The 25,182-nt window shown below is 31.2% G+C and overlaps 1 protein-coding gene across 2 annotated transcripts in view; it reads right to left on the reverse strand.

The window, feature by feature from the left end:
• Window positions 1-245: 245 nt before the first annotated feature.
• Tmem168 (transmembrane protein 168) overlaps window positions 246-25,182 on the reverse strand; it is a 29,874-nt gene continuing 4,937 nt past the window's right edge. For both annotated transcript variants that reach the window (XM_026380901.2, XM_026380902.2), the window contains exons 2-5: window positions 24,183-25,182; window positions 12,840-12,982; window positions 11,622-11,896; window positions 246-5,158 (exon numbers count right to left, since the gene is read on the reverse strand). The exon at window positions 24,183-25,182 is cut by the window's right edge and continues 257 nt beyond it. In XM_026380901.2, coding sequence (XP_026236686.1) covers window positions 4,611-5,158; window positions 11,622-11,896; window positions 12,840-12,982; window positions 24,183-25,182 — 1,966 coding nt within the window. In that variant the 3' untranslated portion in view covers window positions 246-4,610. The remainder of the gene's footprint in view (window positions 5,159-11,621; window positions 11,897-12,839; window positions 12,983-24,182) is intronic.

Below are 25,182 nucleotides of genomic sequence, written 5' to 3' on the forward strand. Positions count from 1 at the left end.
TTTGAGACCCAATTTCTTAAAGCTGTGTCATTTTGGAAAAATATCTAAGTTCATTACCTCATTTGTAAAACAAAACTATATCTACCATAAAAGATGGTTGGGAAGATTTAATGAAATTATATAAAAAGTGCTTAGCACAGGGCCTAGAACATAGTATATACTCAGTAGACAATAGTATGGTCATTTTTATTATTATGGTTAGCTATTTTATATTGAAAGAAAAGAATCCAAAGGTACAGGTTGGCAAGAAAGAGGAATATCTCTTCAAATTAGATAGAATATGTGTCAATGCACATGGATGTGATTATAAATTAAAATACATGCTTTAAAAATCCTTACCAATACTTAGGTGCGCAGCTCAAGACATCATTGTAAGGACTCTGAAGAACCTAGAAATATTATAAAACGGAACTAAAAAAGTATCCATCTGAAATTTCATATTTATATATAGACATATATGTATATATGTACATGTGTGTCTATATACATATATAAACAAATGCAACAAAATGTTTTAGTGAAAATTCATTGTGCTCTTTTCATTTCAAGTCATAAAAGAATTTTTTTATGTCCTTGTGGAGTGTCACTAACATCTAACATTGTATGTCGATTCTTCAGTGTTCTAGGATAAGGAGAGTAAAAAAAAAAAAAAAGGCCCACTGAAAGATTAAAATTGCTCTTAAGTATTATGTTTGATATTAAAAGTTAATGCAAATTTTGCTCATCAGTACATTGGTATATGTTTTAATATAAAAATACTTTTACTTTACCTATATGGAGTAAACATTGCTGGTCTAAGAAGATTTACCATGTTCCTCACTTATTCCTGGCACGCTGCAAAAAATCTTTAATTTGGATAATCAGTTTCTTAGATCTACATCAAACAATAGTGACAAAAGTTTACTAAAATTATCTACCTTTTCTAGTTATTCTAAATTTAGACTAAAAACTATTGTGAGGTCACCACACAAAATGGTCAATTAGATTTTTTCAATCAAATGACTTTTATATAAGTATTTGAAAAACAAAAATCCTTTCTATTTAACCCATAATTTTCAATTTTGAATCCACTTTGGTCAAATAATAGTTCCTAATAAACATAAATGTAGATTATCAACAAAATGTTGCTCAAAGCAGTTTTTACTTAGATTTCATTATTTCACATTTTATTTCTATATATTACAATTAGTGAAGGTGGAAAGTATTTTTATAATGAGATACTTGTAGTTCCCCTAGCTTTTTCTTAATCTATTGGTTAATTAACACAAAGAGTTTTCTGACTTGATAACTTAGTTGTCATAGGCACAGTCAATTTCTGTGTTCATCTGTCAGAATTTTAATGAGTTCTATTTGTGATAAATCTCCACTCTAAATGTAATAATGGGGAAATGAATGAAAAACTCAATCTTATTGAATCATGATAAAAATGGATTCAACCCAGAAAAAGCAATTTTATAGTGATATCAACTATGTTTTCATCAAATAGGTGTGAGATAGGTTTCTCTTCCCTAATGTTGACATTTGCTACCCTTTAAACATCAAATGAGAAGTTTCTTTCCCTTGCTCAATGAGGATCTTCAAATAATATCCATTTAATTCAAGTTATTCCAATTTCTCCTTAGAATCTTAAATTCATTTACTAAAAAAGTTTTTATTAAATGCCTACTATGGGCAAGGCACTCTTCTGGATAATTGTGTACAAAAATATCAAGATATGTAGGCCCCTAATTTAAAAAGATGACAGTCTAATAGTCCAATAGAGACATCAAAAGTACTGACACATCTAACTCCTTTGAACATTTCTCTCAAGTATATCTATAATCACATTCTTTAAACCATTTTCTTCTGGTACACACAATATTAACTACCACATAACATCTGGAAAGGTAATATTTTCTTTAAGACTAACCTCTAACTTTAAAAGAATACATATTTAAAAAGCAGTACCCAAAACAACAAATATATGTAAGCCAAAATTATAAATACAATATAGTTATATTCTAATGAAGATTTGACTGATAAATTTGTCTACTAATGCATTAAATATAAAAGTATTTGAATTAGAATGTAAGTTTTTAAAGCATAGAATTTATGAAAACGCTGATTATTTAAGTCTTCTAAAACAGTTCTTTTCCACAGAATTTGGAATTTATTAAGTACAGCAAGGTAGAATTCTATGGAAAGATAAATCTAATTTTCCTAAGAAGGAAAGGTTTAGACCAAAGCAAACTAAAACATTTCAATGAATTAATAACAGCACTGAAAAGTCATAGGGAGAAAAAGAATGTGGCTCTTAATGTATCATATAATGGTGTATACTTTAAAAAGATCTCTTCAGAAAATAGTACTTCTGTGATTTTAGCAAGGAATTATATAAGGAAACAAATTATGTCTCTTTTTACAGAAAGGTAAAGGTTTGCCCTAAAATAATTCCTTTTACTCCAAATAACTTCTTTATGACATATAAAATTGGCAAATTAGTCTTATTAATTGTTGAACTATTTTTAATTTTCAGATCAAGATAACCAATTTATTCTTTTTATGCTATTTATTTTTTACACTGTTAAACTAAATAATGTTTTAAAGTTGGCAGCTTCAATTTAAGATACCATTCCAAAGAGTCATTTATAGTTTTTGTTTGTTTAGGCAGGAAAATTCATTAAAGTAAGTTCCTTTACTTTTAAGGAACTAAAAAGTAAATAAGTTGGACTTTGTCACATTTTTTAGCCTGAAGACGTTTTTCAGTTGTTCATAGAAAATATATAAAGTCAGCTTGATGGCTGTAAAATCTTTTGAATGTATTTTTAAGTCTTCTCTTATTAATACTTTATAAAGAATGCAGAATATACTTTTGTATTTGGCTTTCTCAGGGCAAAGAGATATGGTTTAAAGTAATTTGCTCAGTTGGCTAAGAAATTTAAAAGGAGATTTTACTTAACTGTTTTTTGATACTGTAAGCTAATAATTTTAAAATGGATTTTTCTACATTATATCTGAATAGAACAATAATGAAACACTCTACTATTTCATTTCAATTATGTTAATATAAATAATTAACCAAATTATGGAAATATTCCAATCCACCTGCCACAAACATGAACTCTAAAACATGGGTATCTTTTATAACTTCCACTTTTAATATAATGAAATATTCATTAACTGTTAATTGCACATTAAATGAAAAATTATTTTTAACAAAATTTTGTTTAAAGCATTAGGAAAATCAAATTCAAAACAGAGAAATTATCAGACTATAACAATGCTGCATAGATAGTGGTATACAAATTCCCTGATGCTAATTGACTTCTTCCTAACTAAAACTTCAATTTTCAAGTCACCAATAGAAAATGGTAGAGGCATTATTTCTTCTGCAAGGCTAGAAAAATGCCTTCAAAGGTTTGAATCACACCATTTAAAGAACAAAGATTATATTATCTCCCAATTTAATTTTATTCCCCTCCTGTTACTTCTCAAATGTAAAAATTTAGAATGTAAGGATAATTGTAAGGGAATAAGAAGTGAATTACTAGTAGACACTGTGATCAGCGTCTGCTTTATTCAGACAAAACAGTGAATTATGTTTTAAAAATTACGACGACACCATTATATGTAACTAAAATTGCCAAGATGAATACTTTTTTACATTATACAATACATGGATACAAGAAAAAATGACCTTTTTCCTATCTTTGACCTTCAGTAGAGGGAGGTGGGAAATGTTATCACAAATGAGGACTTAAAAAATTATCATGGCACAGCATTAACTCCATAGAGATCAAAATCTTTTCTGAGTACTTAAAATTGACTTAATCAGTTAATGATAAATTGCTAAAATTTCTTTCATATGAGTACTTTTTGAAAAGAAAGATACTTTATTTAGAAGGAATTTGTAGCTCGAAACACTGTTCATTTAGAAAACATTAAGTTACCCTGAGAAAGACTTTTTAAATACCAACATTTTCAGATACCCTCACCAATGCATGAAGGCTCTCATCTCTTATGGTTACCTACCTAAAGAGTATTTTGATCTAAAAAGCAATTCGAGTCTCTCCACTTTACTGGTAATAGGTCACAACCAAGACATCTGAATGTGATCAAATATAAGAAAATTTTACATTTATTTTGGGCAGGCCTCTTTTTCTAAGAAGTTATATTTCTTCAAATGTTCACAGATTCAAATATACTGTTTACAAAAAACAATCTTCTGTTAGTCAATTGATAGTTTTCTTAAAATAGTAAACAAATTTGTTTGGTGTACATTCGCTAATGTTTGCCTAGAAAATAAGGCATTAGTAATTCTTCAATGGCCATCCCAGAGCATAGACAACTGTTTTCTTTCTAGTCAGAGGCAAATGCAAACATTCCTGAAAGTGCAATGTTATTTTTAACATCTTTTCCAGAGTCAGCATTTATGACTCCCTACATACTTTTAGTATAAAATAATGCTTATTCCTGACACCTTACATATCCCATAATTACTTGAGAAAAGACAAAGTGAGAGCAGCTACAGAAGTAGCAAAATATTTTCCACAAATAAAAATACAGTATACAAAAATGGCAAGTTAGTGATGGTAATATGAACTCTCAATAATCCCATTCTTGAGTCCAAATTAAGATTTGACAAGTTTAAAGCCTTGTCCTGTGTCCAGCACAGTAGGAAGAAACCAACTCATTTTTAATCTTTTCAAGCATCTGAAACAAGTTTTGCAGATCCAAAAAAGGTTCAGACCACATAACCAATTTGCTAAATGCACTAATGGATATGTAATACGAGGAAAGTGTAGCATCCAGTGCTTGGCCACATCGCTTCCCGTTGGCAAGTGCAAAGTGTAGTCACTCCACCGCTTCGACACACCATACACTGCTTTCACTGTGCGTCCCTTTTCAGTCCAGCAGATGTTATTGTTGGAGTTGCAGTTATATTCTACCCAGTCCTTTGTAAAATCACCAAGCTGTGGTGGGTCAGCTTCTTCAATATCTACTGTCTTTGCCATCTCTGCTCCTTGAACAGCAATATACTGGTCATTAATCTTTCTCACTTCTTTCACCCAAGGGGTTGAATTCTCACAGTCTAATATGATAATAAGCCGGGAACAGAAGGAACCATTCTTTTCTCTCCACCATTCTAAAAGTGTGTCAAGGCGTAGTATATCTCCACCTGTGGACAAGAAAAAATTCACCAGATCAATACTTTCTGAAGCCTCTCATTAAGAATATTCTCCTAAGTATATTTAAGTTCTTAGAATTAAACATGTAAGAAAAAAAATATGAAAATATTTTAAAGATAATTATTCCAAAGTATTTTTGGAAAATGTATTTATTTTTGCCAGTGGGTTTTGTTTATTGTTCAATTTTGCAAACAACTCCCCTCAGACCAAACATTCGAGTAGTTACAGGTTGGAGATAATTTGGGGGGTGGTTCTGCATATGTCAGTTCTAGACCTGAGAGGGTTTGAAAGATCATCTGACCCAGGACAACAGTTTATTATCTATTTTGTTTTACAGTATTATTGCCAGATTCTCAAACAGTTTGTTTGATAGTGTCAAGCAAAGCCAGGCTACACCATGGTGAAATTGGTATCTGTATCTTAGAGCTATTTCAACTTCCTGAAATAGTGCATAATATCTACTAGCCAGTGTTTTTTTTATTATTATCTGTTCTTTTTAGTTATAGATGGCAGTAGAATCTATTTTGATATATGTATACAAATATGGAATGTATCTTATTCTAATTAGGATCCCAGTTTTGTGGATATACACAATGTTGAGATTCACTGTGGTGTATTCCTATATGTACCTAGGAAAGTAATGTCAGCTTCATTCCACTGTCTTTCCTATTCCTATCCTAGATCCCTTCCTTTCATTTCCCTTTGTTTAATCCACTGAACTTCTAGTCTTCCCCTCCTCACCCACCTTTTTGTGGGTTAGCATCCACATATCAGAGAATATCTGACCTTGGGTTTTTTGGGACTGGCTTATTTCACTTAGCATGATAGTCTCCAAATCCATCCATTTATGGGTAAATGTCATGAAATTATTCTTCTTTATGGATGAGTAATATTCTATTGTGTATATACTATAGTTTCCTTATCCACTCACCTGTTGTTGGGCATCAAGATTGGTTCCATAGCTTAGCTATTGTGGAGTGTGTTGTTATAAACATTGATGTGTTGTCAGAAGACATTTTTAAAGCAGATTTTTCAACTTTAGGTTAAAAAAAAATCATCCTTATTACTTCCATAAAAAATAAGTGTGCTATGATAATTTAAGAAACTTGTTTTATATATATGTATGCTCCTCAATTTGCAATGGGTTTATCCTGACAAACTCAGCCAAAGTGAAAATATAACAATCAAAAATTCATTTAATACAACTCACCTACCAAACATCAAAACTTAGCAACAAAGGATACTGTAAAGTGTTAGTTGTTTACTGTTGTGATTATGTGGCTATCTAAGAACTGCAGCTGGAAAGTACCTAAAGGTTATGGAACCACATATTGCAACCCTGGGAAAAGATCAAAATTCAAATTGGAAGTATGTATTTTACTGAATACATATGGCTTTTGCACCATTATAAAATTGAAAAATTGTTAAGTCACACTATTAATTGAGAAACTATAGTTAAATTCAGTAAAAATAAAAATTATATAAAAAACTTAACACTACACTGGGGTAGCAAACTGTAGCTTGTCAATTGTTTTTGTATGATTTTATATTTTTGCTTTGGTGAAAGAATATTTTTGACATGAAATTATAGAGGAAATTTAAATTTCATGTAATTATTTCCATAAATAACATTTTATTGGAATATAACACTTATTCATTTACAGTCTGGTTATGGCTCCTTTCATTCTACAATGACAGAGCTGAGAATTGGCAGTACTATAGAAAGTATGGGGCCAAAATATCTGGCCCTAAAGAGAAAGTGTCCTAACCCCTGTTCTATGCCACTAATAAATAAAATGTTTCCTTATCTTCACAAATATGTACCATTAAATGAAAACAAATATAAAAACAGCTTTCCTGTACTAAGAGTTTAAGAAGGCATTTGCATTTATTTCAGTTCCAACACCAACAAAAGATTAAAAATTATATACCCAGAAAGATCTTTTAAAAATGCAATTCTAACCTATAAACCTGTCTTACAGATTCCAGGTTTTATATCTGGATCATTATAGATTTTTACATTGATTTTTATATTTAAGAATGCTGCATTAACAGAGTATTTATTTTGATGACTTAATCTTTTACCACTCTCTTCAGGAAATTTTTGTCATTCCCCAAGGCTACCCTCACCTCACCTAGTCCTGGCCCTGTCTCAATGACTTTGACACAGTGCTTTCAATTCTAGGAATCTATCCCCAGGAAAGAACAGAAGTGGGGACAAAAAAATTACATATAAAGATCTTCTCACTAACTTTTCACTAAAGTAGAGTAAAATTTGAAATGAAGAATAGAAATAAATAATGGTATAATCTTAAGAGAATTTTAAAATTAAATATTCATAAAAACTGTATGATGGGAAAATGTTTATATTAGAGCAGGCAAAGAAGGGTATCTGCAAAAAATTGTAGTGCATATTACTGGGTATTTGGATTTATGCTGGTTTTTAGAATACTTTTATACATTTTCCAATATTTTTAGAGTGAGCATATGTTACTCTTACAATTAGAAAGAATTTTAATAAGCAACAATTTATTAGCAAAACATCCAATAACCTAATATATATTTCTACCATGAGCAATCATTCTCTTTGCATAACTATCAAAAATGACACCACTAGAGAAAAAAAAGAATCTTTTATATTTTCAGTTCTATTAATATAATCTCTGAAGCTAGGTTATATCACATTCTTTGTGTGCAATTAATATTCTTTTATTCATCAGCCTGCTATATCACAGACTCTGAAAATGAAAAATATGTTTAATGAATTGCTCTAACAATCATGCATAGAGGAACTATTTCAACACATAATCTCTACATATGACTAATGTGCTGCACTTCACCAATACCTCCAAAAGATACTATTTTTTTTAAATGGCCAAATGTTGACTTTTCATTATCTATGGTTCTGTAAAATGTCTTTAGAGATCAGAGGATAACATAGATTACAAGAGTTATTATACAAATTCTACCTATCATAAAACATCATTGCTTATATGGCATTCACAACTCTATATAAACATTCTTTAGCACATTCTACTCTAATTCTCTTATATAAAAGCTCTTTATACATCAACAAGAAAACTTAAAGCAGCATGAAACCTTTTAAATTATTTCTCTTGTTTAGTTTTGCTCTGCTTTCTTGTATGAATAGGTTCTATGCTGCATTTGGCTTATGGCCCAGATGCAAAGTATTTAACATTTATCTCAGATAACAACCATCTGATGCATTTCAAGTAATTGAGACTGTTTTTTAAAGGCTTTATCTGTGATATACTACATTATAGATTATCTACATTTTTTCTTTTTATTTCTCTCTTAAAATTACTATAATTATTTTTTGCCCTATGGCAAAGAAGAAGAAGAAAAAAAAGGTTCTATATTATGAAACTCCATAAATGCAAGAAGGTTACATATTCTCAGAAGTACTACAAGTAAAAGTATAGGATGAAAGGTAAAAACAGACTGCCTTTCCCACAGTAATAGTTAATTCTGGACTTACTCTCATGATTTTCCTATTTCAAAGGTTGCTAGAAAGATAACAATTAATAAATCATCCAAGCTTAAGTTCTTTGTCACTTGGTGGTTTAGAATAGATTAAAACATTTGCCCCAGAGTAGCGATGTATAATTTTATTTTCAGACAGAATCAACCTTGGAAGGCTAATGTCTAAGGCACATACTGACTGAAAAGAGGGCTTTTAGTCCTGTCCTGGCTCAATCAGGATACCTGAAAGTGAGCTGGGTGCCTCAGGCTAGGTGTGACAGATGTGGGATAAGTGAGGGCCATGTCAAGCTATGCTTTGTCTATTTTCTTTTCTTTTTATTTATTATGATAAGCACTCAACATTACACAGGAACAATCTTGACTAGTAGAATAATTCAGTAATGGTCAATTTATTGATAGAATGCATCAAAAAATATGAAGATACTACTCCACAATGTGACTGCAAGATATTTACCTAAAATTATAACTATTTAAAGAGTTAAGTCTTAATAAATTATTCCTGGAAACTCATCATAAATGAAAATTTAAGAATACTAATTTATATACTGCTTATCTGGGTGTCTCTTACTTTTTGTAGTAAAAGAGAAAGCTGAGTAAATATTAGTAAACTGAATGCCTAGAATTTATTCCTAAGTCACCTTTAAAAAATACTTGACCCAGCATGGTGCTTCAAGCCTGTAATCCCAGCTACCTGGGAGGCTAAGGCATGATCACAAGTCCAAAGCCAGTCTCAACAATTTAGCAAGATCTTCTCACAATAAAGAAAAAAAGGACTGGGGATATAGCTCAGCAGTAAAGTGGCCCTGTGTTTAATACCCAGTACCAAAAACAAATGCTTGAAATAAATTTTAAAATTTTAAAAAGAAAAATGCAAACTTTTAAAAAAATGCTTAAATTAGGTAAGAAATCCTCATATAAACACACACAAAGTTATTTTTAAAATTACTTTTTTTCTGATATTTTAAAATAATTAGGAATATATGTATACACCAAAATCATGCCTTTTTATTTTTTCTTTTGATCTGGGAAGAGTTTATTATAAGGCTTGCAGTAAATTGTCAATAATCAGTCCCAACTTTTAGGTCTGAAATTTTACTTCTGTAAAGATTTTTTAATTGATTAAACTTTCTTTCTTTAAGAATGATATACTTTATCTGAAACTGAAGTAGCCATAAAGGTTAAAAAAGTTATTTTCTACATTGTAATTAAAAAGTTACAGGTTAAATAAATGAGTTTATAAGCCATGTTCAATAGTTTTAGTGTTAAATACCTTCCTGCATATTCTACATTTCTGAAAATGAGTGATCCATGCTAACAAAGGTATGTACTTAACAGCAACATGCCATTTCTTTATCATCACAGTGTTTGTCTTTGGCAGCAACACAGAACAGTGGGGGAAAACACATGTCAGGGGTCAGGCAGACCTGTGCTTGAATCATGATTCTATCATTTGGCTGTATAACCATAAATTACACAGTGACTTTCAGCTTCTGTTTTATCATTTGAAAAATGAAAATATAGAGGTGATATGGCATCTACCTCAAGGGATTTCATAGAGATTAAATCTGTTTGCAAAGTACTAAACACAGTGGCTTATGCTCAAAAATATCTCCACTGTCAGTTTGCCATTAATCCTATATAGCTATTGAGTTGTTCAATATTTAATTGCAAAAAAGAAAAATTTTGAAAAAGTTTCTTTATGATAAAACCCCAGTTACCAACCTGGCATGAAATCAGTGGGATAATGCTGACTTAAAATCATTTCTACTATAATGCTGAGGTTCTTTTCTTTTCCTTCTGGAGTTTTTATATTGGTAGGTCTTCCTCTGTTTTTTCTATACTACTTATTTTTCTTTGACATAAAAATGTTCCCTCTTATATTTTATGACTATTTTATTTTTATTATGTATTCTGGTTTTAAAACATCCAAAATCTTTTATGGAAAAAAAGGGCAAGATACAATTATGAACTGTTTATAATCTAAAATAGGAAAAATCCCTTCCCTTTTCATGTTTCTTGATTCATTCAATTATTTCATCTACCTATCAATTATTTAAGGGTCCCCTACTATGTTCCAGGTGCCATTCTAGGTTCTAAGCATTTAATATTTCATAGAACAAAGCTCTTGACTTATAGGGTCTCTATCATAGTTGAGAAGACTAACAAAATTCAAAATAACAAAATTTTATCCTTATAATGGAACTCAATGATCATTCAATACTACCCTCTCATTTTACAGATGAAATAATTGAAACTAACAGGAGCACCCTGCTAAAATAATGGAAAAGATAGTAGAATAAATATAACATAATTTTTCTATGTATGCATAAGTGAATCCCACCATCATGCTCACCCACAAAAATGGGGTCCTAATTAGAATAAGATATATCCCCATGCTTGTATAATTTTATCAGAATGGATTCTGTCGTGTATAACTAAGAAGAACTAATAAAGTTTAAGAATAAAATAAAATTATACAGTTGGGACAATTAGGACAGGTCTCCTGAACTGGCACTACTCTTACCATTTTATGATGCCTGTTTAAAATTTTAGAAAACTTTCTAATATAAGTAAAACTATACATTTGAAGACCTACTTAATTCTAGATGCAGAATATTTTAAGACTTAGAACTATTAGAGAACATTATTAGCTGCTGAAAAATGTTACTATATTTTATAATTCTGAAATACTATTAGCGGAGACTGATCATATATCTCAAATCAAGCAGATTTTTTTCTTCTAATTACTAGAATACATAATTCTCAAACCCTTACTGTTATGATTACTTAAAATTTTATTAAACCCATATGCTAGAGAAAAGATAATCATATGTATTCTTAGTAAGCTGTGAAATGGAAAAGAGAAAATTTAATGTCTCTGTGTAAAGAACAGATTTCCATAAATATATGTGTTTTTCACAATGGCAAAATTGCCAAAGGAGAATTTACCTGCTAGAGCCCATTCTCCGGACCCATGGGTGTGCCCACTATAATACAAAACATAAGTATCATGTCTAGGTCCATCCACAGTCCGAAGTTCAAGGAAAGCTTTCAGTTTGGAATGCAGAGTATCAAAAGACAGTCCACTTGTGGAATAGTCACATCCATAAGTTTCAATCATATGATATGCAAAAAATCTTTGGATAGCGTTGAGCATACCAGTAGACCTCAAATTTAATTCTTGTACATGTTCTGGTGGAAGCAATGTGGGCTGACCATCAGGACTAAAGGAGAAAAAAATAATTTTGGTGTTTAACAAGTATTATTCTATATCACATTCTCACCTGTCATTTATCATTGATTATCTAACAATCATAATAGTTCCTGCTAAATGGCAGGATTTTAAAATTAAAGTTTTCTAAAAGCTCTATAGTGCTACTAGGCTAGAATCAAAATGTGGTTTTGAATAATTATACTTTTATCAATAAAATAACCAAACAAAAAACTGGAAGTATATCTCCAAATGTACATATTCCTATTTCTTATTTTCTTACCAAATAACAAATAATGTATAATATTTTTTAAAAGCAAGATTATATTAAATGTTTCAAGAACACATGTGTGGGAACTATAAGGGAAAAAAAACTTTATCTTTGAGAAAAAATTTTAACATATCAAATGTGCAATATTTTAATTATATATTTAATTTCTGTATTGGAAAATACAAGATCTTTAAAAAGTTGTTTTCAAATTTTACAAATTTAAGGTAGAAAAAATGATAAAAGAAATGATCTATTAATAAATACCACTTAAAATAGTTATTAAAACTTAGATCCATTGCCTTATACTCCTGAGCACTAACTGAAGACAGATCTAATCCTGGGACAAATGACAAATTAAGTATATTTTACTATATTGTTTCACACACATTTTCTTAAACAAGATACTCTCTTTAGGGAAGAATCTTTCCTTAGAAAATGTACTTACTAATATTTTCTGATTTCTAGCTAAAATATAAGTTAATCATATTTATCAATATTTAAGTTGAACCAATGAAGATTATATTATCACTTGGAATATAATTTTCTAAAAGTAAGGAATAAAAAAACGCAACAGTTATTATATTTTGAAAATATTATAGCTTTATAAAATGAGCTATATTTTCTATTCATATTTATGTTAAACATTAAGAAATTGTTATGGCTCAAGTAGTTCCAATCACAGTACCTGCAAAAGTTGGTAGGAATCACAATAGCATATCCAACTGATGTTCCTCCTAAACAGTTACCCAATTCATGGAAGAGTCCATGAGCCATGGACTCCAATGGCAAGACGACTAGTAGCATGCTCAAGAAGATTCCATTTGTTGGCTAAAAGAAATTCAAAACATATATGTATAGTATATTTATGTGTATATTTATATCTGTGCATATTAATTCACATTTTACCTGTATTTCCAAGAAGGATAAAAAGAACAATAAATTATCTAAAACAATTATAAGTGAGAAAAATATACATGGATAATCTAATTAGTGCAATGAAGCTTAAATTTATCTCTAAACTTCCTGGAAGCTGTGGCAAAACACAGCACATTTTTTTTTAATCTGTAAAATAACATCTTCAATCCAACCCAAAACGGAACAAAAATCTAACTCCTCTTTGATATGACAGAAAAAAAGTCCAAAACATATTTCCTTGTTAAACCCACATGCCTTATGCCATTTTTCAAATAAGGTATTCATTAATTTATCAGAAAGGATACTTTATGAAGGACTCATCATTCTGCTGTGAAAAAAGTCCAGAAAAATTTTAAAGAAATTTAAGACCATAAGAATTATAAAAATGAATTCCATTCTTTTAACAGTTTACCTTTGAAAAGTCCTAAACTTTGAATTATGTCTAAACTCTACACTGTAACAAAAAAAAGAAAATATTAAGGATATTTAAGTATCCAAAAAGTAGAATGGAAGAAAGGGAGGCAGAAAATATATTAAAAAGAGTTGGCAAGATTAAGTATCAATTGCAATTATAAAACAAAAATAGAGTCAGAGGGCTGGGGATGTGGCTCAAGCGGTAGCTCGCTCGCCTGGCATGCGTGCGGACGGGGTTCGATCCTCAGTACCACATACAAACAAAAAATAAGCATTAAAAACTTCTCTCTCTCTCTCTCTCTCTCTCAAAAAAAAAAAAAAATAGAGTTAGACATGGTGATGCTTATCTATGATCCCAGCTACTCAGGAAGCTGAGACATAAGGATCCTGAGTTTGAGCCCAGACTAAGCACCATAGTAAGATCCAGCCATAAAGAAATAAAGATACAAAACAAAACAGGAAAAAAGGGAAAAAAAAAGGACCCTTTTAAGTAAAAAGAAAATGGGAAGAGAACAGTCACTCAGTCCTAAACTATGTTTAAAATACAAACACTGTTCTACATTCTTCAGGTACTGCTACGGCACATGCTACATGCATAGGCACATTTTTTAGCAATAAAGAATAATTCACCTGATCAAAAATTTAATAAAAAATAAGCCAGGTGTGGTGGCTTACACCTATAATCCCAGTGACTCAGGAGGCTGAGGCAGGAGGATCACAAGTTCAAGGTCAGACTCAATAACTAAGTGAGACTCTGCCTCAAAATAAAAATGAAAAGGGCTGGGAGGATGTAGCTCAGTGGTAAAGCAACCCTGGTTCAATCCCCAATTTAAAAAAATTAACAATAGAACAGACACTTCTCAGAAGAGAATATACAATCAATCAACAAATACATGAAAAAATGCTCACCATCTCTAGAAATCAGAGAAATGCAAATTAAAACTACTCTAAGATACCATCTCACTCCAGTAAGAATGGCAGCCATTATGAAGTCAAACAACAACAAATGCTGCTGAGGATTTGGAAAAAAGGTACACTCATACATTGCTGGTAGGACTGCAAATTGGTGTAGCCAATTTGGAAAGCAATATGGAGAGTCTTTGGAAAGCTGGGAATGGAACCACCATTTGACCCAGCTATTCCTCTTCTAGGTCTATACCCAAAGGACTTAAAAACAACATACTATAGGGACACAGCCACATCAATGTTTATAGCAGCACAATTCACAACAGCTAGACTGTGGAGCCAACCTAGATGCCCTTCAATGGATGAATGAATTTAAAAAAAAAAATGTGGCATTTATACACAATGGAATATTACTCAGCACTAAAAAATAACAAGATCAAGGCATTTGCAGGGAAATGGATGGCATTAGAGCAGATTATGCTAAGTGAAGTTAGCCAATCCCAAAAAAACAAATGCCGAATGTCATCTCTGATATAAGGGGGATAACTCAAAATGGGGCAGGGAAGAGGGGGAAAGGAAGGACAGTAGAATGAAATAGACATTATTATTGCTGTGTGTATATACATGGCTGCATGACCAATGTGATTATACAACCTGTGCACTCAGAATAATGAGAAATTATATCCCATCTCATTCAAATGTATAATATGTCAAGGTCATTGTACTGTCATGTGTAACTAATTAAAACAAATAAAAAATTTAAAAAAAGAAAATTATTTATATGAAAAAAATGAATATACTACTTGATTTGGGTAGTATATTTTCTATTTTATCAATTATATAACACATTATATATAATCATACATAATTACTTGGTATATAGCATAATTATATGTAATTATATAATATACATGCTAAATTTTAAAATACTAGAAATTATAAAAAAGTAAAAATGTGAGTAAAAAAAAGTAAAAAATCATTCCAAGTATCACTATCCATATAGTTACTTTTAAAATATTTCTAATTTTATATACATTCATGTGTATATATAGGTATATATAGCTTTTACCAAAACAAGATGATATACAATATTCTGTGAACTTTTTCATATATGGTAAGTCTATTAATTCTAAATCATCCATAAAGACTAACTGGCATTCCCTTATTCTTGGAATTTTGTGTATAATTTGCCATTTTTATAAACAAAACTACAAATATCAAGTTCTCTTATTGTTAATGAGGCTAAATCCCTTTGATCATTCAGGTTTTGGTGAAGTGTTAAAACTTTTGCCCACTCTTTCTATAGGGCTGATCCTTTTCTCATTGATTTAGTAAGCTCTGTTTTGTTCTCAATATTTTTTAGATAAAAGTCTTTGTGGGTTGAATTGCAAATATTTTCCCCCTGTGTGATTCTTTAACATAGTTTTAGGCTTAGCATAAGTCCTTAATTGCAATGTACCATTCTATTTCTTTTATTTAAAAAAAGCCTATAGTCCAAATGGAATTGAATTTTACGATAATGATCCAATTTCATTTTTTTTTTCTCTGTGGACACCCCATTGCTTAAGCACCAATTACTGAAAATATCAGACACTCCAAATTACTCTACAATGCCATCTTTGTTATAAACCAAGTATTCCCAGATCTGTCTTTGGACTCTTCTGTTCTATTGGTCTATTTATCTATATTGACTTTGGCCTTTATTTCACCCCTTTATTCCTGGGACTCCAAACACAGATGAAATCTTATTACTGTATCCTTTTTGAGTCTCACCCTTTTCTCCTCTTTAGTATTTTCCAAAAATTTTTCCTCTTCCATGATCCTCCTTGCATAGCTTCTTCTGAACTATATATTCCAGTTCACTAATGTTCACTTCAGCTTTGTCTAATATATTACTTGCACATTCATTTTAGGTAATTTTATTTTCTGATTCTAAAATTCCTATTTAGTTCTTTTTCAAATCTGTCTTGTTACTTTTTATTATTTCCAACCATTACTTACTATTTTTGCTTTTATTTTTTCAAAATAGTAATAAGTATATGTTTCTTTCTGTTTGATAATTCCAGTATCTTAAGACCTTTTTTGCTGTTTGTGGATTCTGTTGTTCTTACTGTCATGTGTATGTGTATATATCTTTTTATAAGATGAATACTGTATGTAAAAAAGTTATATAATTCATTTTAGGCCTAAGATAAGGATACCTTCTCTTAGAGAGTATGTTGTTTATTTTGTCTAGAGAGCTGAGGACATTATCAATCTACATATCTTAATACAAGTTTGACACTTAATCCTAGCTGGACTACCAACAAGACACAAGAAAGGCTAGGTGCTGAGGATGTGACTCAGTGGCAGAGTGCTTACCTTGCATGCACATGCCCTTGGCAGAAAACAAACAAACAAAAAAGTGAAGTTCAGATGAAAATTCATGGGAGGACTGTAATACATATGACTACACCCTTTTCTTCCAATGTGTCCGTTTAAAATGGAAAGTAGTTTACTAGAGATCCCATTTTTGGGGACCCTGGACTTTGCATTTTGCTTCAGGCAGCTCACCTTTGAAAACACTTTATTCTATACTAACAAATGTCCATAGGACACAGCTTGAGTCTACTATCCCAGAAGGTATGGTAATTGTGGAATTTTATGGCATTTCTTTATAAAAGTTTCATGTTTCTTTTAAAACTCATTCCTAGGCATTCTATATTTCTGCTTTTCTTATTAATGGAATCATTTCCATTATATTTTCTAATTAATAAGTGACCTCCAGGCTATTAATTTGTATTTATTTATAAGTTTTCATTTGCCTGTTTAATGGTATTAAAAATGTACTTCCGGTATAAATATGCTATTTGTGTCTTTTTATATATCATTTATGCTTTATGTATTTTTTTCTTATATAACTAATGGTATAAGTTCAAAAGATATTTACATAGTTTCTATACTGGTTGGATTAATGATCCAATATCAGCAAAATGACATAATTTACAACTTTAAAGAAGCAACAGAATTCTAACAAACATTAGTAGAGCATTGTAAGTTGCTTTATCAGTTAACTTTTAGGTTTCATAGGTAATCACCTGCAAATATTTATAATTTCAATATTTTACTGCAGTTTCTTTAATTTCCATTTTATATGTTGTTCCACTATAATAGAAAAGGCTTATCAATTAGCATATTCACCTAAAAGGGTTACTTTTCAAATAGATATTTACATAAAAGAATTACAGTAACATGAACAATATTATAACAACTTTATTATTTCTTCTTTTATCTTCATACACCTAGGACTTTTCTAATCAAGATAGTATAAGAAATTAAATAAATGACTCTTATAATTTTATAGCAAGGGTCACAAATTCAAATAAATGCCTTCAGAGGCCAAACAAATGTGTGCTACAACTGAGAGTAGCTAAGTAGTTGCAAGTAATCTAAAGGAAGGTACATGGCCATCTAAAGGCACACACTTAAAAAAATGCAATATGCCAAACAAAATTATTCTACTCAAAAATTTTATGGCTATGTTTATTTACTCATTTATTTTGCTCTACAGACGTAATTATAGGACATTTTAAAATACAATTAAAAGAAAATAGCATCCTCTTTTTTAAAATCACCAAACATTATCTCTAAAATTAGGATAATTATTAAGATTTAAGAGTTAGTCAATCAAGATTTAAGAGTGTGTAAAATAACTTTTCTGTATATAGTAAGAATTATTAGGAGATTTTATGAAATAAATAAAAAAACATATATTAAAGAAAATTCACAAATAAATATTAAGGAACTTATTATTCTCTTACAATGGTGAACTGAATTTTGATACGTACGTGCATAATATGCCATCTTAAAATGTCTTTTTGGCATAGTGATTATTTTGAACTGAATACAACTTAAAAGAGATAAAAGAAAATATCTCTATCCTTGCCTTATTTCCCTAAAAGCAGGAATAACTTTATAAAAGCGAAGATGTCCCTCCTCCCCATCTATCAGGAAGGATAAGGTTGATAATGAAAACAACTTCAGACTCAGAAGAGATGGCACCAAAGGAACATAGATAACACTTACTTGCCTCTTCACAAAAAATTATTACCTCTAGAGCCTCAAAGTCCTTTTCCTTTGTCTTGACAATTCTCTACTGTTTATTATCAGTCTTTATTGAAGACTGATAGGTAAACCTGATTTCAAAGTAATCTCTTTAAGAATTATGTATGCCCTAGGTATCTTCCATGTAAACATGAGGTGTACGTGTTAATATACTTCTGTTTTTCTCTTGTTAGTCTGTCTTTTCTAAGAGGGTACCATTCCAGCTAAAAACTATGAAGAGATAAAATTATTTTTCCTCCCCTATAGTACTACCAAAAACTATTCACTTTTTCAAGTCAAACCATTTTCTTAGTTAGGACTATCAATTTGCTATCCATCAATTTTTCCTTATTTCCTTCAGAAAATGGAAGTTTCCATTCTTGAAAAAGGCCTCAAAATAGTTATTTGAAACTTGGTCTTTTATTTATCCAAATATGTCAAATGTTGAGAATAGCCTCTCTTAACTATTCATGCATACAGAATACCAATGATTATACTGACTTCTGCATAAAGCTATTAATACTAATAGTTTATTGTGGAATTAAAGATATATTGCTTTTACCATTAGAAAAAAAGTATTAAATAGTATGATCTAGCAGTGCACTAAGTAAAAAATAAAGTTCAAGTGCAAATCATTTGTGGATAACAAGTGGAATTTTTAAATTAAAATTTCAAAACTAATGGATCCTGATCTTATGTAATATGTACATGTTGGGTATACAAAACTGATGGTGATATTCAACACACAGGACAAAATAATACTCCTGTCCAATGGTTTGAATATATTCCTGCCAAAAGATTAATCCCCAAATTAACAGGAGATGAGGCCTAATGGTAGATATATGGGTCATGAGGGCTCTGCCATTATGAATGGATTCATATTCAATGGTTTAAATGGCTTAAGGCTGTGAGATGGACTTCTTATACTATATGTCTTCCTTTTTTCCCCCCTTCAATGGGATGATGTACAATTTAGAAGGTCCTTAACAAATATTGTCACCTTGATTTTGAACCTCCCAGCCTCCAGAACTGTGAAAAATTTCAATACTTTTAAAATTATCCATTCTGGGGTTTTGTTACAGCAACACAGAATAGACTAAGACATGCTGTTCCACACTGTTCTGGCAAAAATGATAAAACAAAATTTTAGTTTCAAGGTAAAAGTTAAGTGTTCCTCTTCTAATCTAAACCAAAATGGCTCAAGATTTTAGGAAGAAAAAGGAAACAAAAGAAAAATTATGAAAAATGAACACTTTTAATTTCACAGATTTGAAAACTCCCTGTAACTACCTCCAAGAGAAGAAATATGATTGATCCCTCCATCTTGCTGGAAATGAAACTGTGGTGCATATGTGGATTTCATCCCTTTCTTGGATGTGAGGCTGACATAAAGACAGTTGTCATACCCAGCAATTGTCACTCCTTCCCCATAGAGAAACCAACTGTGATTATTGTTTTTCTCATTTGGGTCAAAAGGACTTGTACAAAAAAAAAAAAATGCATCAAACCCCCATGGAATCTGCAGATGACAATGGCTGGCAAGGAAAGGCATATAAAAATCTCATGTGAGAGGTTTCAGAGAAAGTTTCTAAATATAAGAAAGTGCCATAGGGCATGTTTTCTTAAATATCTGGATACTTCTTCCTCTTACCCTTCTGTGAATTATCAATTATCATAAAAGCCTAAAGCTGAGTAGCAAAACTGGCATCAAATGCTACGGGGCTGGTGTCTTTCTAATTGACTTATTTAAGGAAAAAAAGAGCTTAAAAGAGGAAAAGCAAATAACACATTCAATGAACATAATACAAATTGTAGGAAACAACAGCTGTAATGTTGCATTTTAAAGTTGGAATGAGATTATGAACAAAAGACAACAGAAGTTAATGGTAAAATTCCAGCTTTTTAATGTAAATGACTTGGAATGATGCTAGTGACTCATTCTGACAATATTAAACTTGGTAAAATAACAAAAAACAAAGCTAGCTATATAGACTTCTTAGCTAGACATCAAAAGATTTATAAAAGAAATAACTGATAATCTGGACTATCTGACCTCTACTTTTATCAATTCTGGCCATGGCTAACAAACTGACCTACTGAAAAGGCTTCTTTAATTTCTCATCTTTTCCTGCCATATTAGGTCTTCCCTCCCCAATCAGTGGAACAGTTTTTCCAGTGAAAATCTATTAAAGAATATGTTAACAGAACAGTGAGAAAAAACAGTTTATTACACTGGTATTCATCTTTCAGAAATGTGACAAATGGGTTTAGGTGAATTATATTATTAATCAATATCATTCAGAAAGTTAAGCAAAAATAGTTCAATTTAAAAATCCATTTAAATCCATTCAAGATACCTCTTTATAATTCACTTGAATCAACACTGATGTTATCCCCAAGACAGTCTTCTCCTAACAAACGTCTTACTTCATAATAAAAGTTTCTGATTCTTTCATTATTCAATAGGACTGGACAATTTAGAAGGTCCTTAACAGATGTTATTTGATAAAAGGATTGTACCCAGAATATATTTTAAAAAAAAACTCTTATAACTCCAAATTACCCAATTTAAAATCAGGACTGGAACTTGCGTAAATCCAGTGGATGCTTCCCAAATTATGTTTCACACAGAGGTTACACTTGATCCTAGCCAAAAGTCCAAAAAGAATTCACACACAGAGGTTAAAAAGTTGGTGTATGTGTGAGAAGGTGGATATAATAAGATTAATGAGGGATGGAGGGAAGGATTTCATGGTCAAGTAAATTTGGAAATGATTCTTTTTCTGTATTTCTCTGAACATTTTTTTCTCTGAGTACACTCATTAACATGTCACCAAACATGAGTAGAGTTTGAAAAATCTTTCCACAATAGATTATTAAATTAAGTTAAAAAAAAATCTAACTGCCTGCAAGGCACAATGCCAACAAGGCAGCAGTTAGCAGGAAACAACTAATTAGGAAATGTAGACATAATGCTGGTATGCTCACCTAAGTGTGTTGAAGAGCTAAATTAATAGTCACTCAACAGGTGTGCTGCTGACAGGTTTTTGCATAACCTTGAAGATCTTTAAAAATGCAGAATCTCAGCCTCCTTCCCCAAATTACTAAATTCCAATTGTGGAAACTATAACAAGTTCCCCCACATAATTCATATGCATAAGAGAAGCACTAATCAACAACAAAAGTTGTCATACTTTTTCTGGAAAAGGCCAGTTAATATTTTAAACTTCATAGGCAATAGGGTCTTTTTTGAAACTACACAACTATGTCACTTATCCAAATGATAAGAATCACTTATTAGAGAGAGAATCTGTTTCTACATCTAAGATAGGATTTCAAATATACATGAGGAACAAAAAAAGACAAATGAAAGAGGACATTAAAATAGAGATTTTTTAAAATAACTTCCTCTTTGTACTGATAGAATTAGACAGAAAGTTAGCAAGGATATAGATTCATGAACATCACTACCAATCAACACTACCAAACATATAGATACATGATCAAGCTGATAATTATAACATACTCTGCCCAACAACATAGCACCCATTCTTCTCAAGTGAAGATGGAATAAAACATATGTAAAGTAAGTTCTCCAACCATACGGAAATTAGAAATCAGCAACAAGAAGAAATGCAGGAAATCCACAAATATGTGGCTATCTCACAATAAAATTATAAATAACCCATGAGTCAAAGAAGAAAATCCAAAGGAAATTAGAAAATATCTTATGAGACAGCATAGTATTAGTAAATGTAACAAAATAGCTCAAAAGTAAAATCTTACATTTTTATCTAATTGATTTTGGACAAAGATGCTAAGGCAATTCAAAAGGGGAAAAGTTCATCTTTAAAAAATGGATCATATACCTAAATATAAAAGCTAAAACAATAGAAGAAAATAGTTCTGGAAGAAGATACAGAAGAAAAATCTTTGTGACCTTAGATATTAAAAGCATGATCTATAAAAGAGTTGATAAATTTGACTTTATAAGGTTAAAAATGTTTACTCTTCAAAAAGCATCATTAAGACAAATAAATAAGCCACAGGAAGAAAACATTTCCAAATCATTTATCTGATAAAAGGATTGTACCCATAATATATAAAAAAATTCTTGTAACTCCAAATTACCCAATTTAAAAATGATCAAAAAATTTGAAAGCACTTCAATAATCAAGTTAAGTAAATGGCTAATACACAATTAAAAGATGTTCATCAGTTATTAAGACACATATAAATAAAAACCACAATGAGGTAACCCTCCACACCTAATTTGAGGGACTTTCTAAAATCAATTTTAAGAGTAAAAATGGAAGGTAAGAATCTTAAAATTGATTCTCTTAAAATTATATTTGCTGCCATACTTCTTAGAAAGCTTTTATGTACTTCCAATGGTACACATGTTTGAAGACCACTGGTATGAAGAAGAAGGAAGAGGAGAAGGAGGGGAGGGGAATGAGGAGGGAGAAGAACAATCTGGTGACCACGAAAGTAATTGGCTAATAGGATTTAATAACCTGAAAAAGCATTCTCCATGAATGAAGCTGACCTGAAAAGAAAAAGTAGTTAAGCCTGGGAAGGAGAAGGCAAATTCTTCCTTTGGTTTTTCTGATATCATCATAATTCTGACAGTCTTTAGTCCTGGTAAATAGAGCAAAGTGAGGAAGATATCCTCAGGCAACATCCATAATGTTTTCATCATTTGGATGCTCCCATGTAGGTTTCCTGCTGTAACCCATACTGACTAGAAAACACTATGCCCAGGCAAGTGTCCATATCTCCCTTTAACACTCATATCTAGAAATCAAGCTGCAGGAAGAAACTGGTCCAAAGCAAAGAACCGCACCTAGCAGAAGTGACCTTTCTTTATGCCCCAGCCTGAAGTAGTCAAATTATAGCATTTGTCACACATAATGATAAATATTTGTTTACCTGCCAGTCCCTTCCCCCTCCCATTACAGACTGTTCCTTCTTTGAGGACACAGACATCTTGAGATCTTCAACACTTATCATAGTACCTGACATATAGTGCAGAGTTAATAAACTCGAAGAAAAGACTGGGTTGGTTAATACTGTAGATATAATGTCCAACTGTACAATTTAAATGTCTACAAGGACCTTTGTAAAACATTTTGGAGGCAGCAAATATATTGTTAAACACATTTTTCTTCCTTAAGGGAAGTCTCTAATCTATAATTAAGAGGCTCATATGGTGTTATATATCTAATCCCCTTTTATATAAAATCTTCATAGAAATGGCTATATATAAAAAGAAATATGCTGTCGTGAGACCAAGGGCTAGACAGAAGGTAGATAATTGATTCTGTAGTAACTCTAGATATGCTCTGTCTGGCTTTCAGTTTCTATAGGTAAAACGAAAGGATTAAAGTATGATCTATAAAAACTCCTCAAATGCTAGTTTTCTAGAGTTCTTTAATTATGAGTGTTTCCACAATGATAAATCATAATGTAGGCAGCATATCACATACTGAATATTCCTAACATTTTATTACCTCATCACTAGAGATCAAACTAAATTATCCTGTCAAAATGCATTCAGTGATTCAATTCCATGAACAAAATTAAATAAGCACAAAATAAAGAATCTCCTTTTGAAATCAGAAACTTGACCTGATTGATTTCAACTGTTGAACCTAGCATTTTATCACATATCATAGACATTGGACATAATTAAAACACATAAACTTACCTGCCAGGAAACTGCTCCCAAAATCGCTGTTGCAAGAAGACTGAAAAAAACTAACTGCTCTGAAATTAAGCAAAAATGACGCATCCCTTTGGATGCCATGATTCTATCAAGACTATTGTTATCTGTCCTGTGGGTAAAATATACTTTATGGCAGTCATTTAATTTGGTATGGAATCCCCAGAGAGTTAAGAGAAAAATAATATGGCAAATCATCCAGAAAATTCCAAAAATGGAAAAGCCTGGTATTACAAAATACCAGAGATGGGTGTCTCTAAGTTTAAATGCTGAAAGAATAAAAAATGTCAGCTCAATCATTCCAGTGAAAACAACTGAAAGTCTTCTGCAGATTCTTCCCCGGTATAAAAAGGGTTTCCACCTTTCAGTTACTGAAAGTCCACTAAAATAAATGTCGAGGAAAGGATCAGTTATCAGGCAAATAAAAAAACATGCAAAAGCAATTGGATTTTGGGGAGTTTCCAATGAGGAAAAAAATAACAATACTGCAAAAATAACTAAGTTTGGAATAGCTAGGAAAGACTTCATTCTCAGGTCTGTAATCAGCATGGCCAAAGCTACAACAAGTAAAATGACACTCAGAGACTTCTCTACCAACATAGTTGTGCTGGCAATGGCAAATCCAACAAGTTCCAGAAATTCTACTGTGGTTAGCAAGGTGGGTCGATGACGGACATAACCAGAAATTCTCTCCACCAAAGCACATAATATCCTTAATACTATGGACGTTAGAAGCAAATATTTGGTTGATTCTTCTTTCACATCATTTTTAAAGGATGAATTATCAAGAAAACATAAAAGACCAAGCAAGAACCCAAACCAAAGATTGGAGAGACTTAAACTTGCTGCTTCCATTGAAAAATAATAGTAGAGTATGCTGGCAATTCCAAGAACAAAAAGACCAAGAATAAAAATTACCAAAATTAAGGAATTTGCTGTTTTTTCCCATCTTACATAAAGACCTAAACATATAGCCACTAGTAAG

The sequence above is a fragment of the Urocitellus parryii genome, chromosome 3 (genome assembly GCF_045843805.1).
Source record: "Urocitellus parryii isolate mUroPar1 chromosome 3, mUroPar1.hap1, whole genome shotgun sequence".
Classification (NCBI taxonomy): Eukaryota; Metazoa; Chordata; class Mammalia; order Rodentia; family Sciuridae; genus Urocitellus; species Urocitellus parryii.